Genomic DNA, 16,811 nt, shown 5'->3' with positions numbered 1-16,811 from the left:
GCTCCATAGAGTTTCCAAGGAGCGCCTGGCAGATTCGAACTGCTGACCTTTTCGTTAGCAGCCGTGGCACTTAACTAGTACGTCACCATGGTTTCCTATAATAACTGAAAGACATTAATTATCTGCTGAAGGGTTTGCAACAAAGGACTATTTCTATGTGATTATCAGAAACAATCTGTTTTATAAGGAATTTGAGGCACTCACTTTTTGGAACAGCTGGAACTGTAACAAATACTCACTTTTCAATTTTACACTGACTTCCTCCTCAATGTTGGACACATTTAGCTAACAGGAAGACAGCCTTTAGAATCCTGAATGGCCTGCAATTCTGCCACCAGAAACACTCCACTTCTTCCTTCTAGCACCCTAGACTAATTCCTTTTGTAGCCAAGATGTGGCATTTGGGTATTTCCTGGAGCCTGTTCCAAGTACTTATGGTAAAGTTTCTCTCCTGCTTTTCCTTGTTTGGGTATGAAGGTGGGTTTGGGTGCTTCTAGAAGGTACTTTACATTGTGATTGTTTTTTCTAGTTTTAGCAGCCCTCTCTATTACCCCACCCTCATTCTTTTTCCCTTTGCTTTTCTTTTTAGTTTGATTTGGTTACCTCCTTCTGGCTCTGTGGAGCTCTCCCAGAACTGGGTTAGCAGCATGTAATAGCAGTAACCCTTTCATCACCACAGTAATTTTCTTTACTTGTTTTGAACTTAAGCATTTACAGGCAGCTCCTGTAAAATTCAAAGGAGAAAAAGACATGTGACTTTCTACTGCTTTTACAAGCCCAAGTACTTACATGAACTTTATAGGGCTTTGAAGCTATTTTTTTTTCCTTTAAAAAATGAAAGGTTAGAGCTTAGGCAGGCTTCTTCGCTTAAAGAGCATACACACATACAAATCCAGTAACACCACTGTAGGATGCTCTTCAAGATTCTGCAATTCACCTGAGAAGAATAAATAAATCCAGTGAAAATGTACTAGTATATCAATTGTGGCTTCTTTGTAACCTGTTTTTGGCCTTTTGTATTCTTGACTGAGTCGGTAGCAAAGTTGTTAAAACAGGGAGGAAACCAAGAGATAAAACCTTGCTGCTATCTTGGGCAGCTTCTTATTCCAGCCATTAGCCGTGTGGACTCTGTAATTTTTTGCTTACAAGGCTGTAGAGACTCATAAAAATACCTCCCTGGCATGTAAGTATTCCGGAATAATCTAAGACACCTGGATGAAAGATGACTATATAGAATTATGTACCCAGTCCCATAACTTTTTCAACGTGATTTCTATAGAGCTATCAAACACACTAGTGGAAGGGAGATCACTCTGAATTTGATTGACTGATGCCTCTACGGATTATATTTTCTAAATGCAGAGCTTGCTATGACAATTTTAGCAAGATACAAAGGTTACTCAGAATTGCAGTTTAATATTTGAAATGCAGAAGCCAGAAATTCAAATTTCCAAGGAGGCCCCCAAACACAGCTGTGTATATGGCAGCGCATTCTTTTCTCTTGTACGTGAGAAATTACAACTGAGGCTTCATAATTTCAGAATGACCCAGTATAGTTGCAGTATCTTACCCACTACTGGGTGTGGATCTTTTTTATATATCCCAGTACACACCAGTTACCCTCCAGTCAATTCTGGCTCATGGTGACCCATGTGTATTAGAGTAGAACTGTACTCCATAGGGTTTTCAATGGCTGTTTTTTCAAAAGTAGATCAACCGGCCTTTCCAGGTGTCTATGAGTGGGCTCTAACCTCCGATTTTTTGGTTCATAGTTGAGGACTTTTACCGTTTGCCCCACTTAGGAACTCCTCTTTATAGGTAAAAACCAATTCCTGTCAAGTAGATTCTGACTCATGGCCATTCTATATGTTATAGAGTAGAACTGCTCCACAGGATTTTCTTGGCTGTAATCTTTAAAGGAAGTAGATTGTCAGATCTTTCTTCTGTGAGGCCACTGGGTAGGTTTGAACAACCAACTTTTAGGTTAGTAGTTGAGAAAAATGTTTGCGCCACCCAGGGACCATCTGTGTAGATCAAAAAAACAAATATCAAATTCCTTGCAGGCAAGTGGATTCCAACTCATAGTGACCCTATAGGACAGAGTAAAACTGCCCTATAGGGTTACCAAGGAGAGGCTGGTGGATTTGAACTGCCAACCTTTTGATTAGCAGCTGAACTCTTAACCACTGAGCCACTAGGGCTCCAGTGTGTGTGGATACTTAAAAAAAAAAAAAAAAAAAAAGCCCCTGCCAAGGAGCTGATTGCAACTCATAGTGAACCTATATGACAGAGTAGAACTGCCCCATAGAGTTTCCAAGGAGTGCCTGGTGGATTCGAACTGCTGACCTTTGGCTAGCAGCCGTATCTCTAAACTACTGCACCAACAAGGTTTACAGTTATTGTACGGTAAAAAAATTACAAAGTTAAGTTAAGCAAAACTTTACTAAGTTTTACAAAACTTTATTTGGCATATATTCAAAAAGGCAAAAGTGGGAAACAGACAACCATGCTACCACAGCCATGTCTGCCCTAGTCCAAGGGAATATTACAGAACAGACAAAAGTAGAAAAATGGTCAAGCATGCCGCCGGAGGCATGTTTGTGCAAGTTCCAAGAAAACTACAGAATAAGCAAGAATGGGAAAACTGACAAGTATGCTGCTGCAGCCATGTCTGCCTGAGTTCAAAGAATATTACAAAATAGACAAGAATGGGAAAACGGACAAGCATGCTGCCACAGCCATGTCTGCCAGGGTCCAAGGAATGTTACAGAATACACAAGAATGGGAAAACTGACAAGCATGCTGCCACAGCCAAAGAACATTACAGAGTCCAAAGAACATTACAGAGTCATCAGTATATATTGATGTTACAAAATGAGCAAAACTGTTCAAAGCTTCACCTTTTCAGGGATTGACTCGAAACTGTGACCGTATGTTTTGAATCATCTTTCTTAATGATCATTTGTATCAGGTTTCAGTAAGGACAGTCAGGAGGGTCTTCATTGGTACAACAAATTTTCCATTCACTAAATACTAATAGAAAAAGACTGGAAAGTCTTTTGCATTGTTAGATCGGCTTACTTGAAAGGTTCCCTAAAAGATACTTGGCAAGATTATCCTATCTACTGTCTTTATACCCCAGGGCCTAGTTGCTGAGTCCTTGTGAGCCCAATTCAAGCTGGGTCGCATTCTTTATGTTCAAGGACAGGGAATAATGGCTCCAATATTATTTCCTAAATCACAGTGCCTATGTGTACATATCCAGTACCCAGTGCCGTCGAGTTAGATAGGCACTGCCAAAATCAAAGGCTAGACTTTCTACTAGTGACTGGCTCTTCAGGAACTACCCAAAGAAGAGAAAGCAAGGAACTGTGCAGGGATGGGGGCGGGGGGGGGGGTGGGAGTGGCTGGGTTTTGTGGAGATTCGTGTGGTGAGGCAGGGTGGGAGAAAACCTGCCAAAGCCCTAAGACTAGCAACATCATTCATACTTTCCGCGCGTACACATCGCACATCAAGCTTCAGGCTAGTATTGTGGGAACTTTTCCTTCCCTGAAAGGTGCGATATTTAAACTAAGGTAGGAACGCACATCAATGCCAGTGACTCTGAGTCAACGGATGGGTTTTCTCAGTGGGACAAAAACCCATAACACCAGGGGCAACTGGGTTCAAACTTTAATTAATTTACTGAATTTCATACTACAGTAAAATTCTTTGAACCAGACGAAGGGGTCTGAATTTTATTTAATTAAAGATACTCCCTTGACAGCTCCGATTACTTCATTCATTCACTCACTTATTAAACAGGTTTACTGAGCATCTGCTCTGTGCTGGGCACTGCTGAGCCATCACTGACTTGGGTCCTGACGCCGTGGAGTTTACAGTCTAGCCTAGTTAGCGAGGGACATTAAACAATTCTCGCATCATTTCTACTGCGATTGCACCCGGACCAGGTCATTCCCTCCATTCTTCCACGTGGTCCCTGCAGATGAGTGTGGGTGAGAGCGCGTCCGGCTTGGGATGTTTGGGGAGTGTGAGAAAACACGTGTGTCAGAAGGGCGCGTGTCACAGTGTGCGTCCATGTGCCGGCGTGGCGCGCGTCTCCGTAGCCGCGGGACCACGGCTGCGTGGGACGGGGGAGGCGCGTGTCTGCGGCCCACGTACTACAAGCTGTGCTGGAACGACCCTGCAAGCAGGATTACGAGTGACCGCGGGCAAGCTGGTTTGCACGGGCGGGGTAGGCGCGCGCGGGGCCATGAGCCGTGCGCAGGCGCAGGCGCAGGCGCAAGCGCAGAGCGCGAGAGCCCGGCCGCTGCCACCGCAGAGCGCCGGGGGCGGGAGGAGCGAGCGCTGGAGGTTATGGCTGCCACCACCGCTGCCGCCGCCGGCTGCTGAGGGGCTCCGCCCGCGAGCGCCCGCCGTCGCCGCGGACGATGGTGACCGCACGGGTCGGGCTGTTGCCGCCGCCGCTGCCACCACCTCCCAAGACGCAGCAACCAAGGCCCGGCGCGGAGGAGCCGCCGCTGTGAACCGCGCCGTCCCGGCCCCCGCCGCTAGAGGAGAACGGGAGGGCGGGCAAGAGAGCCGGGAAGTCGCGGAGTCTGCCCGTCCGCCCGCCGGCAGCGACGCCCTGCACAGAGGGAGGCCGCAGCCCAGGTGACCGCCCCGCCGCCTCCTACCATCGCCGCACTCGCCGGCCGCCTTCCGCATCCTCCACCCCTTCCCCTCCCCCATCCCGGCGCCCGCTCGTTCCTTTTCTCCTCCTCAGTCCCCTCTCGCGTCCAACTCCCTCGTCTCCCCCCAGCCTCGGCGCAGTCCACGTCCCCTCTCCATTTCCAGCCTCCCCCCCGCCCCCCGCAGCCCCTGCCCCGGCCGCCGACCGGCTCGCTCTCTCCGACTCTCCTCCCCTTCCTGCGCCCGGCTCGGAGCCCCCTCGCCCAGCCCCCGAGCTTCGGGAGAGGCCGCCTCCCCAAGCTCCCATCCTTTCCCTCCCTCCAGGCCCTGCCGATCTCTTTGCACCTCCCGCCTTCCTCAGATGCCATTACTTTGGGGCTCCCCTCCCCGTACCCCTTCTCAAGGCCTTTTGTAAGCTCCTCTCTGATCAGCCCGTTTTCCAGCTCCTTTCCTCTAGTTTCCATTTCCAACTTTGTTCTCTTTTTGTGTCTTTGTCCACTTTGCCTGCAAGCTTTGCTCTGTCTTTCTCTTCGCCTTAGCCTTCTTTGGTCTACGCTGCCCCAAACTCAAACTCCCCCTTTCATGCCTTTTGAGGTTGTTTGAGGGGTGCGGAGAGGCCTGCCTAGCCGTTCTCCGAATGGGCTCTGTACCCCTTTCCTTCGGTCCCTTTTCACAGTAAGGGGACACCCCATCCCTTCTTTTTTGTCCCCGGGTTTCCTCGCCCGCTTGCCATCTTTCTGCCCTCCCCCTCCACGTCTGCTCTCCGCACCCAGGGCCCCCGAGACCTCTGCCCTCCCGTCAGGAAGGAGTTCCCCTCCTGTTCGCGGATGATGAACTTCGCCCGCCTCTGTCTTTGGAAGCCCTTTAGTGTGTGGCACGACAGAGCCGGCGCCTTTGGCAAGACCGGAGGGGAGCTCCCGGACCCCTCTCCTGGCAGTTTTTGCTGAATGTAATCCCCTAGCCCGCGGCGGCCGCGGCCCCACTGCTGCTGCTGCTGCTGCTGCGCTGCCTGCTTTGCAGCGAGCTGGGTTGGGGTTACTAGAGTTCAAACGCGGTGAGCTCAGCAGGCGTAGGGGGAGGAGGTGCGGGGAGAGAGGAAGGGGGCTTTGCAGTGAGAAGGCATCAAAGATTAATGGATGGCTGTGCGTCGCAGTCTGCAGTAAACAGGAAACTAGCTTGAAAGGAGAGAAGACTCTGTCTTTTTCTTTTTTAAAACGCGGGGTGTGCAATTCTGTGGAATCTTGAATCACGCCCAAAAGATGAGCTGTCGGTGCTGCAGTCGTGACCCAGGCCAAGCGCCCAGTGGCAGAGGTAGCACTGTTTTTATTTCCCCTCTCTGGCTCCTTCAGTTGAAAGAGGGCCCTTGTATTCAGAGTGGACTCCGTATCTTTGCTGTTTTGAAGCTGATGAGAAACTGCCGAGTGCTAGTAGTTCCTGTGGAAATGAGGTACATACAAAGTTAGCTAGCGAGGATCGCCAGTCGGGAGGACCAGCTATATTTAAAACCTGGGCCAGTGCTTATGTAAGAGGCGCTTTCTTTTTGCGAGTGTCTTCAGTTTTTGGCTGAGTTTACTTAGGATTTTAGGCTCTAGCTCTGCCGTCTCAAACGTTTTCAGGACCTACCTTCCTAACAGATGAGTAGCCAGAAGATCTGTGTCTCTCAAGGTCTGTTTCAGCTGATCGTACAGGTTTTTTTTAAGTGGCTGGGACAAAGGAAGGAGATTAATGTTGAAGGAAGGAAGATTTTTGTTCTTCTTTAGATGGAGGAAAAAGGTGTAGAAACTTTGATCCCTAAATTAGCATTGTACCAGACAATTTTTAATGAAGTCATGTGACATTCTTATATTTGTTTTGCCTTGTTAAAAGGGAGTTTATCTAGAATAGATGTGAATGTTTGTGTGTGGTTTTTGTTTGTAAGATTACATTATTTTCCATTTAGTTTAACTTAGTTCTCCAACAGAAACCTACTGTGACCTGAAAAGAAAAAAAAAAAAGCTTTTTTTTGTTTTTCAGAACTTGTTTGATTTCTTAATATTAAAAACGAAAATACTGTGTTTTCACGTAAATGTAAAATATGAGGTTCCCTGCCCACAAATAGTGAATGGTGAACTGTTCAGCATTATATTTGTACATGACATTACTGTGTATGTAAGTAGTGATTGCTGCTTCCCAGCCTGGGAAAGCCATTTAATGAAATCATTGTGGTCCTATTTTTGGTTAGCATTTGTTGAGCATTTCTTGCAGTTTTGGAAAGAAATCTTTTTTTTAAAGCTGTTTTACTGTGTAAATCATCTTTTAAGTTTGAGTTTACAATAATTTGTGAGACATCATGTTGGAGTATTACTATCCCAGTTTAGTTCACAGTTCAGTGAGGAAATTTTAAAATTTGCATGGAAGGTAAAAAGTAATAGAACTTTGAAAGGACTGGAAATAGTTTATGTATTTGTGTTTTGGTTGTGTCAGGCCTTTGAATTTTCTTTGCCGTCAGCTTTCCTGCTTATGTCAAGGATTATTTGGTGGTATTTTGGTTTTAAGAGAATTTTGAGCTTCTTCTAACCTTTGAATATTTTTTTATGTTTTTTTCTAACCTTAGAATATGTTCATTAGCTCTGACAATAAATCTAGGAAAATGATAAATTACGCTTGAATCAAATTTAAAGGCCTAATCTCTACCTCAGGAGACAAGGTTCAATTTTTTCTTCATGCCAATAATCTGACAAGATAAATACTTTGAAATTTTGTTACTGGGTTTAGTGTGTGATGCTGGTGAAGTGGACAGTAATTTTTTATGGTAGCCAACACCATATCGTGTGCCACTTCTGCTTTAGAAAGGTTCAAAACTATAAGGTTTTGAAAAAAAATGTTTTGGTTTTTTTTTTTTTTTTTTCTCCTTTTACAGCTCTTACAGATAATTTGATCTTTTCCATGGATTAAATTTGCTTGTACTTGACTGGTTTGCCAATGACTTGCTAAAATATCACTTACATGCAAGAATAAATGGAACATTTAGTAAACGGTAGGTTTATTTTGGGCATATTTCATCTGTCCAGGGTCCTTCTTATTCAGACATCTGAGTCTTGAGTTTACTATGCAGTAGAGTTTGAAGGGAGCCGTGGTGGCACAGTGGCTGTTAATCAAAAGGTTGGCAGTTCAAACCCACCAGCTGTTTCTTGGAAACCCTACACAGTAGTTTTGCTCTGTCCTGTAGGGTCACTATGATTCAGAACCGACTTGATGGCACCTAACAACAGCAAGAGTTTGGAGTTCTGTCTTTTTTCGTGCATATTTTTCTGTACTGATAGCTTTAGAGACCCAAGATTTTTTTTTTATCCTTGTTATATTTGTGAGGCAGGGGAGTGATGGTAATTACTAGGGAACTGGTACCATTGTGCTAATGGTTTCTTTTGTAATATAGGTGATCTTCACTAAGAATTCCCTAGCAGTTCAGATGTTGATTTCTAATGCAGAATTGGTTATTCGTTTAGTTAAAACATTTTTTTTTAACTCCTTTAGGAGCTACAATAAATGGTGAAAGTATGTTTAAAAAAAAATTAAAAACAGGCATGCTCCTCAAGTCAGGTGAAATAAATACATACTACAGGTAGTGTTAACTCAGCAATAACTTCATGTTACTTACAAAAATAGAAGTGGTGTTTTATATTGGATTCTAGAATATGGAAAAGTAGTTACTTTTCTATTACAGTACCTGAGATATCTACAAATGTTGTCAGTGCTATTATTATCTCAGTACATGGTAATTTTCACATGTGGCTGGTGGCTCCTGAGAAAAATCACTCTTTGATGTACGTTGAAATAAACTCTTAAGAGTTTGTGGAGTTACCAGTTTGATCATGAGAGTGAGAAGTTACTTCCTCTGTATGTCCTTAGACACTTTTTTCCAACAACTTATTTTCTGATCTTGAATTTTATTGTGTTTTAGGTGAAAGTTTACAGCACAAATTAGTTTTTTATTCAAAGATTTTATATACAAATTATTTTGTGACATTAGTTCCAGTCCCTGCAGTGTATCAGCACTCTCCCCCTCTCCCTTTCCACCCTGGGTTCTCAGTGCCCGATCATCCAGTTTTTCTGACCCTTCCTGCCGCCTTGTGTTTGCTTTTGGGTAGGTGTCACCCATTTGGTCTTGTACACTTGATTGACCTAAGAAGCATGTTCCTCACGTGTGTTATTGTTTGTTTGATAGGCCTGTCTAGTCTGGCTGAAAGGTGGACTTTGGGAGTAGCTTCAGTTCTGAGTTAGCTGGGTGTTTGGGGCCATAGCCTAGCCTTGGGGATTCCTCCAGTGACGGTCAGACCAACAAGTCTGGTCCTTTTTGGTGAATTTAAATTTTGTTCCACATTTTTTCCTCCCATTCTGTCAAGTACCCTCTGTTGTGATGCCCGTCAGAGCCGTTGGTAGTAGTAGCCGAGCACCATCTAGTTCTTCTGGGCTTAGGCTGATGGAGTGGTTCATGTGGTCCATTAGTCCTTTGGACTAATATTTTCATTGTGGCATTGATTTTCTTCATTCTCCTTTGCTCTGAATGTGCTGAGATCAATAGATGCATCTTAGATGGCGGCTTACAAGCTTTTAGGACCCCAGATGCTACTCATCGAGGTAGGATGTAAAATGTTTTGTTTATGAACTATGTTATATGCCAGTTGACTGATGTCCCCTGAGACTCAGGTCCCCAGCCCTCAATTCCAGAAACTGAGTCCTTCAGGGTGTTTGGATGTGTCTAGGAAGTCTCTGTAACTTTGCCTTGTTCAAGTTGTGCTGACTTCCCCTATATTGTGTGTCGTCTTTCCTTTCACCAAAGCTAACACTTATCTACTGTCTAGTTAGTGATTTGCGGTCCCCTCCCCTTGCCCTCTCTTAACCTTCAAAGATTGTTTTTTTTCTGCATGTAAATCTTTTCTTGGGTTTTTATAATAGTGGCGTCATACAGTATTTGTCCTTTTGTGATTGACCTATTTCACTCAGTATAATGCCCTCCAGATTCATCATGGTTCTTTATCGTTGCGTGATATTCCATTGTGTGTATGTACCATAATTTGTTTATCCATTCATCTGTTGATGGGCACTTAGGTTGTTTCCATCTCTTTTTTTAAGCTCTGACACCAATGATAAAAATAAATGCTTATTCTAGAAAATTTGACAAACACAAAGGGATAGAAAGAAGGGAATTAAAAAATCACCCCAAGCCCCTCTATTGAAAGGATGTTACTGTGAATATTTTGATGTTTCTTACCAGAATTTTATTTTATGCTAGGATGGGCTTTGAAAAATTTAGTTTATGTTCCTAAATATCGTAAGTTGCAATAAACGTTGATTAGAGATTTTTTTTCCAATGCCTTTTCCTCCGTATGACACAGCTATTTGTTTTTGATTCTCTCAAAATATTATTTTTCTCTTGTGTAGAAATATTAAAACCATCTTGTTCATTTAAAATAATCAGAATCACAATATTTATAAAAACATCAGTTTTACATTATTTGTAAGATATATATAACATCTGGGTTATAGGAATGATTGAGTAATAATAATTGAAAAGCTTGCTAATGATGTGCCAAGTTAAGCTGCCCTTAACTTTTAACTATCTGAGCTGGGAAGCTGGGAAAATCGGAAAGTAAAATGGAAATACTGACCAATATTTTAACCATAGTACAGCAGTCTGTCGTTGTAATTTTCTTCATAATTAAATGTTCTCATTTGTCCTGTAATGTCTGAAATTGCTGCCAAAGTTGGAAATGTGTTTAGCTTTCTCAGCAAAATTCTTAAAAGGATAGTATTAGAGCCAACAATTCAGAATTATCTTTGCTCTTAAAATCGTCGATTACCCACTTTTGTTTGCCCCATTCCTTTTCTTATAATTTGTTGCATTAATTTCCAGCTATGTCATATAAAGCAGCATTGCATTGAATTGTCCTTTTAAATAGTAAATTGTCCAGGAAAGCCTGATAACTGCCTTCTATTTCTCTCTTTTTTCTTTCATTCTCCTACTTACCAACATCTAAGCAAAGACACAGGCTGCAGACTCAGTGGTGCCTGACTTCTTCCATGTGCCCACCTACCTGTATTAAAGGAGTAATTTGATGAGTGTTGTTGTTCTCCTTTCAAGTCAGATTATTGGAATTTCAGACTAAAAGTTTAACTTTATCCAAGCAAACAGTATTGCAAAAGAATGTTTAGTTGTATCTACATCATATATTCTGTTGATTGTAAATTCACCACTTCAGATTTGGTTGTAGGTGAGTAAGGAAAAGGCTAGACTATGAGATAAAAAAAAATGCTGCAGACTAAATGTGTAATTATCAAATTTTTATTAAATAGGTTGGGCTTTTTCATATGGCAAATATTTAAAAATTTGCCCTTTTAAAGAGCTTTGTAAATCTCAAATGATTTTATAGGAGTGAACTTTTCAAGTTAATTGGGCAAGTTATAAGTATGCTGGTGCTTTGTTGCTAAGTACCTAGATTTGGAGTTAATGAGCTTTTAAAAAATAAGCTTTGTGGCCTGGACATTTAATCAGAATCATAAAATTTGGTAGACTTGAAAGTGTCAATGTGAAAAACACTGTAAAAAGCGTATTTTATAAATATCTAAAGGGAGTAGATGTGACTAACAAGTTTAATACATTCTGATGTAGTTATTGTTCAGTATGTGGTACTCCATTACAGTTATAAAAGGATGTCTAAGAGCTAGTTGTGTTGACTTATTTTTATATATCGTGTCTACTGAATTTTAGGTCTGTTCCAAGGGAAAAAAACATGGCTGCAAAGGAGAAACTGGAGGCAGTGTTAAATGTGGCCCTGAGGGTCCCAAGCATCATGCTCCTGGATGTCCTGTACAGATGGGATGTCAGCTCCTTTTTCCAGCAGATCCAAAGAAGTAGCCTCAGTAACAACCCTCTTTTCCAGTATAAGTATTTGGCTCTTAATATGCATTACGTAGGTAAGTGTCCATATCATGTTTTCTAATCTTACAGTGAGCACTCTGATTTTATTTGTATTTTTGAATTTGAGTAAAATGAGGTTCTGTCACACTGAGATGACAGTGTTACAGTCATTGATGAATGTTTCTGAATCTTATTTTGAGTCTTTGTCTTATTGCATATGAGTTAATTATTAAGGAAAGCAGGCAGTGTTGGATTTATTTTATATAAAACTGGAAGGGAGAAGAAAACATTTTAGATTTTAATACGATGAAATGTAAATAATGAGAAATACTTTCCCAGGCATTTGGTCTGTTCTAATTTTGGCTTTTCCTTTTTAAAATTGAATATTTCTTTTTTACTATTCTCTAAGACAAACTGAGGGGCCCTGGTGGTGCAGTGGTTAAGCAGTTTGGCTGCTAATTGGAAGGTCAGCAGTTTGAACCCGCCAGTTGGCAATATGTTCCTGTAAAGATTATAGTCTCGAAAACCCCGAGGGGTAGTTCTACTCTGTCATAGGGTCACGATGAGTTGGAATTAACTCAGGGGTACAAAACAAGAAGACAACCTAAAATGTTCATATCAGTTGAATATAAAACATGCATTTCAGTTAAATGAAAGGTAGGAGGTGATACTATAATATTTTCATTCATAAAAACAATACTCCTGGGACGGTAATTGAGATGCTTTGAGGTTATGGTAAAAGTAGTAATGAGAGATTAGAGAAATCACAGTCAAGAAATACAGGCATGAAACAGATAAAATTCATTTAGAATAAAAGTCATGCTCCTTAATTTATTGTTGTAATGAGGATTGTTGTTGTTAGCTGCTGTTGAGGTGGCCACCCATTCATGACAACCGGATTGTTGTGATCCATAGGGTTTTCATTGGCTGATTTTGGGAAGTAGATTGCCAAGTCTTCTTAGTCTGTTTTACTCTAGAAACTCCGCTGACACTTGTTCAGCATCACAACACCACACAAGCCTCCACTGACAGACAAGTGAGGGCAACACTTGAGGTACACTGGCTGGTAATTGAACCCAGGTCTCCATCATGAAAGGCAAGGATTCTACTTGAACTCCACTGTTTTAGTTTATATGTATTGACAGTAACGATGTATTTTTAGTTATCAGTGATACTGTATGACTTAAGGTATGGTTTGAATGTTGTATTATAATGATAACAGTTTGAATGTATTCCTCTAGGCACTTTTATTACTAGAATTTTCCATCAGCAAGTGTATCTTATAAACTCCTAAAGGGTTATCTTGTATTTTTTAAGATTTATTTTTCTCTATAGAAGGACTTTCTGGGTTCCAAAATTTAGCCCTGAGAACCCCTTACTAGGTAAGCCATTGTGAGGAGAAGCATGATAAAATAGTAGAAAAAGCAGTGCACTAGAAGCAGAACACCTGGATTCAGTAAACTCATCTCTGTTACATGGCACTACCTTAGGAAGGTCTGAAATGAGAAGGTTCCTTTATCCTGTAAAATGCTATTAATTCTCAACCCTTTATTAAAGACTTTGTATGTTAGCCAGCTTATGGAAAATAATTCCAGTTTGTTGTAGAAGAACAGTTGGGTACTTGGCTTAGATTTTTAGCTTAATCAGCAAAGTAATTCCCACTGTGGTTTAAAAAATGTACTTATCATATATTACTTCTCAGTCGAGTTAAATATTTATTATAATAATAGCTGCCCAATAATAACTGGAAATATTAATTTTAGGAATTGAATGGGTTCTAGTACAGTTGAAATTCATACTCTGGTTTATAACTTTAGGAACTCAACTGAGCCTTTTAAAATATATTTATTATAGTTTGTGGTAGAGTAGAATTACAGAATGTACCCTTACATATTTTTAAAAAATCTTAATTTTTAAAATAGGTAATGCATTTTTATTCAAAAGCTAAGAAGCATAAAAAGATATGCATTGAAAAATACTCCCTCCCGTCTCTGTTCTCCATCCGCTAAGTTCTCATCCCCAGCCCCAACAAGTAATTATTGTTATTGTGCATAATTTCAGAGATATTTATATTTATGTCTTTTTTAAAAAAAAAGCCCATTGCCGTCGAGTTGATTCCAACTCATAGCAACCCAATAGGACAGAATAGCACTGCCTCATCGGGTTTCCAAGGAGCAGCTGGTAGATTGAAACTGCCGACCTTTTGGTTAGCAGCCGAATGCTTAACCACTGGGCCACCAGGGCTCCTATGTTTATGTCTAAGCAAATATAAATATATATTTTGTCTATTTTTTTATACAGATGATAGCATAATATACATTGTCCTACTGTACCTTGGTTTATGGTTGTTTTAACTTTTAATATGTTGTGGAGTTATATAACTACTGTTCTTAGATGAAATAAAGCTTTTTTCATGAAATAAAGCTTCATACTCTTCTTTTTTCCTTCATATTGACACTTGACACTTTCTGTTCTGCCAGATCTTAAGATTCTGATGAAATGTTGCAGGCTGATTCCCCGCCCCCCCCCCCCCCCCCGGCCCTTTGTTTTACGGCTCTGTGGTATCCGTGTATGGATAGATCATAATTTATGTTACCCTATTGGTGGACATTTCCGCTGTTTCATACAGTGTTGAACTGAATAACTTTATATAGCCATAATTTCAACACATGCAATACAGCCCTCGGATAAATTACTAGAAGTGAAATTGCTGGGTTAAAATATATATATATTTGGTAAGCCACCATCCACATCTGTCAGTTTGTCATGCTGTGGTGGCTTGCGTGTTGCTGATACTAGAAGCTATGCTACTGGTATTTCAAATACCAACAGGATCACCAATGGTGAACACATGTCAAATAGAGCTTTCAGACTAAGACAGACTAAGGAGAAAAAGGCCTGGCAGTCTCCTTCTAAAAATTAACCAATGAAAATCTTATGCATCACAATAAAATATTGTCTATAGTGGTGGAGGATCAACCCTCTAGGTTGAAAGGCACTACACAATAGCTGGAGGAATCTCTGGGTGATGCAGACGGTTAAGTACTCAACTACTAGCCAAAAGGTTGGAGGTTTGACCCCACCCAGAACCATCTCAGAAGACAGGCCTGACAGTCTGCTTCAGAAAGGTCACAGCCTTGAAAACCCTACAGAGAGCAGTTCTGCTCTGCGAACATGGAGTTGCCACGAGTTGGTAATTGACTCGACAGCAATTAACAACAACGCAATATCTGGAGGTAAGAAGACCGGTTAGGATTTTAGGCAGGAGGTAATGAGAGCCAAAACTAGGTGGTAAAGCGTCATTTCTGTTGCAGCCGTGCCCACAGAAATCACTAATGACCTATAATGTAAAACTGAAGCCTCATTTTAGTCCTCATTTTGTGGACCTTTCCATGTTTATGAAGCTATTGACCACTTCCTTTTCTTGAAAGCATTTCTTTCCTGATTATTCTAACTCGTGGATCATTCCTTCTGACTCTTCTACTGACTTTTCTTTAGACCTCTTCTTAAGTGTCAGTATCATCCAGAATTTGTGTTTAGTTTTGTTATTTGGATGGTTTCACACAGATTTGGCTGAAGATCTCAAGCTTTACTCTCCACTGGTTTCTCGATCATCTCAGTCTACAGTTAGTGTTGCTCTTCTCTGATCCTGTGGCACCTCCACCGAAGAGCTTCATATGCTGTGTTCTAAGGGTCCATGCACTTATTTGTCATTCCAACTGGATTGTGAGTTCCTTTAAGGTAGGAAGGGGGTTGTCTGCTATCTGCTTTAAGGTAGGAGAGGATTATTTACTATCTCCTTTAATGTAGGAAGAAGACTGCCTACTATCTCCTTTAGCCTAGCAAGGGGATTATCTGCTATCTCCATATCCCAGCACTTAACTAGTGCCTGATACTGAGTGAATTTCTAATTGCCTGTGCATTCTCTCCACCTGAATATCCTGTAGACACTTCACTCTATATCAGTCAATGAACTCATTACCTTTACCTCACCTCAAACCTCCTCTTCCTCCTCCTGTGTTTACTATCTTATTTGATAACAAAGCTAGCCTCTTGGTTACCCAAGCTAGAAACGTCAGAACCATCTTCATTTCCTTGTTCTTAACCACTCAGCCACAGATCACCACTAAGACCTTTTTAAATACGTGTCTTATAGCTTCTATCCTGAAGTACAGTGCTGTCAGTGACAGGATAATATCCATTTGCCTACAGGGAAGACCAGTTAATAGGACTTATTTAGATTTATGCACCAACCAATAAGGCCAAAGATGAAGAAATTGAAGATTTTTGCCAACTTCTGCAGTCTGAAATTGATCAAACATGCAATCAGTATGCACTGATAACTACTGGAGATCAGATTGCAAAAGTTGAAAACAAAGAAGGATCGGTTGATGGAAAATATGGCCTTGGCGATAGAAACAATGCTGGAGATTGCATGATAGAATTTTGCAAGACCAGTAGCTTCTCACATACTTTGGACATGTTGTCAGGAGGGATCAGTCCCTGGAGAAGGACATCATACTTGGTGAAGTAGAGGGTCAGCGAGAAAGAGGAAGACCCTCAGTGGGATGGATTGACAGAGTGGCTGCAACAATGGGTTTAAACATAACAATTGTGAGGATGGCACAGGACCAGGCAGTGTTTCATTCTATTGTACGTAGGGTCACTGTGAGTCAGAACCAGCTCAACGGCACCTAACAACATCATCTTGCAGCTGACCCAGCCAACGCCATACCCAAAGCTCTTGCTTAAATCCAGGCTCTCAGTTTTTTCCCATTACTACAATAACCTTTAAATAGCAGAAGTTACTATTACAGGAGAAATTCCTGTATTTTGTGGGAATGTTAATCTTATTTTTTAAAGCAGGTCATCATTTTTAAATGCTGCTGGTCTTGCCCTTTAATTATAAATTGCTTTCAAGTTAGCTTCCTTGTTACCAACTTAGCTTGTTGTGGTTGTTTGGTTAATCCTGTAGTGTGAATAAAAACCAAACCCATTGCCTTCGAGTAGATTCCAACTCATAGCAACCCTATTTGACAGAGTAGAACCGTCCCATACGGTTTCCAAGGAGTGGCTGGTGGATTCCAGTAGCCCACCAGGGCTCCGTAGCATGAATAGTGATGCATATTTGCATCAGTAGCATTTTTGATTTTGTATTTTTCCTGTAATTATTATATATACATTGTAGTTCAAATGATTACATTCATACTACTTGTATTTTAGCATAAGTATTCATAAAAC

General features: G+C 41.4%; 1 protein-coding gene across 4 annotated transcripts in view; it reads left to right on the top strand.

The window, feature by feature from the left end:
• The first annotated feature begins 4,312 nt into the window (after window positions 1–4,312).
• Window positions 4,313–16,811, top strand: part of RNF145 (ring finger protein 145) — a 61,986-nt gene continuing 49,487 nt past the window's right edge. The window contains exons 1-2 of one of the 4 annotated variants that reach the window (XM_049874232.1): window positions 4,313–4,654; window positions 11,421–11,626. In XM_049874232.1, the coding sequence (XP_049730189.1) occupies window positions 11,443–11,626 (184 nt within the window). In that variant the 5' untranslated portion in view covers window positions 4,313–4,654; window positions 11,421–11,442. Of the gene's footprint in view, window positions 4,655–5,798; window positions 5,984–7,585; window positions 7,689–8,369; window positions 9,290–11,420; window positions 11,627–16,811 lie in introns of those variants that run through there. The other 3 variants (XM_049874234.1, XM_049874233.1, XM_049874235.1) reach the window with 3 other exon arrangements.

The sequence above is a fragment of the Elephas maximus genome, chromosome 2, assembly GCF_024166365.1.
Source record: "Elephas maximus indicus isolate mEleMax1 chromosome 2, mEleMax1 primary haplotype, whole genome shotgun sequence".
Taxonomy (NCBI): domain Eukaryota; kingdom Metazoa; phylum Chordata; class Mammalia; order Proboscidea; family Elephantidae; genus Elephas; species Elephas maximus.
Note: the sequence above shows the minus strand (reverse complement) of the source record. Positions and strands in the feature narration are given on the sequence as shown.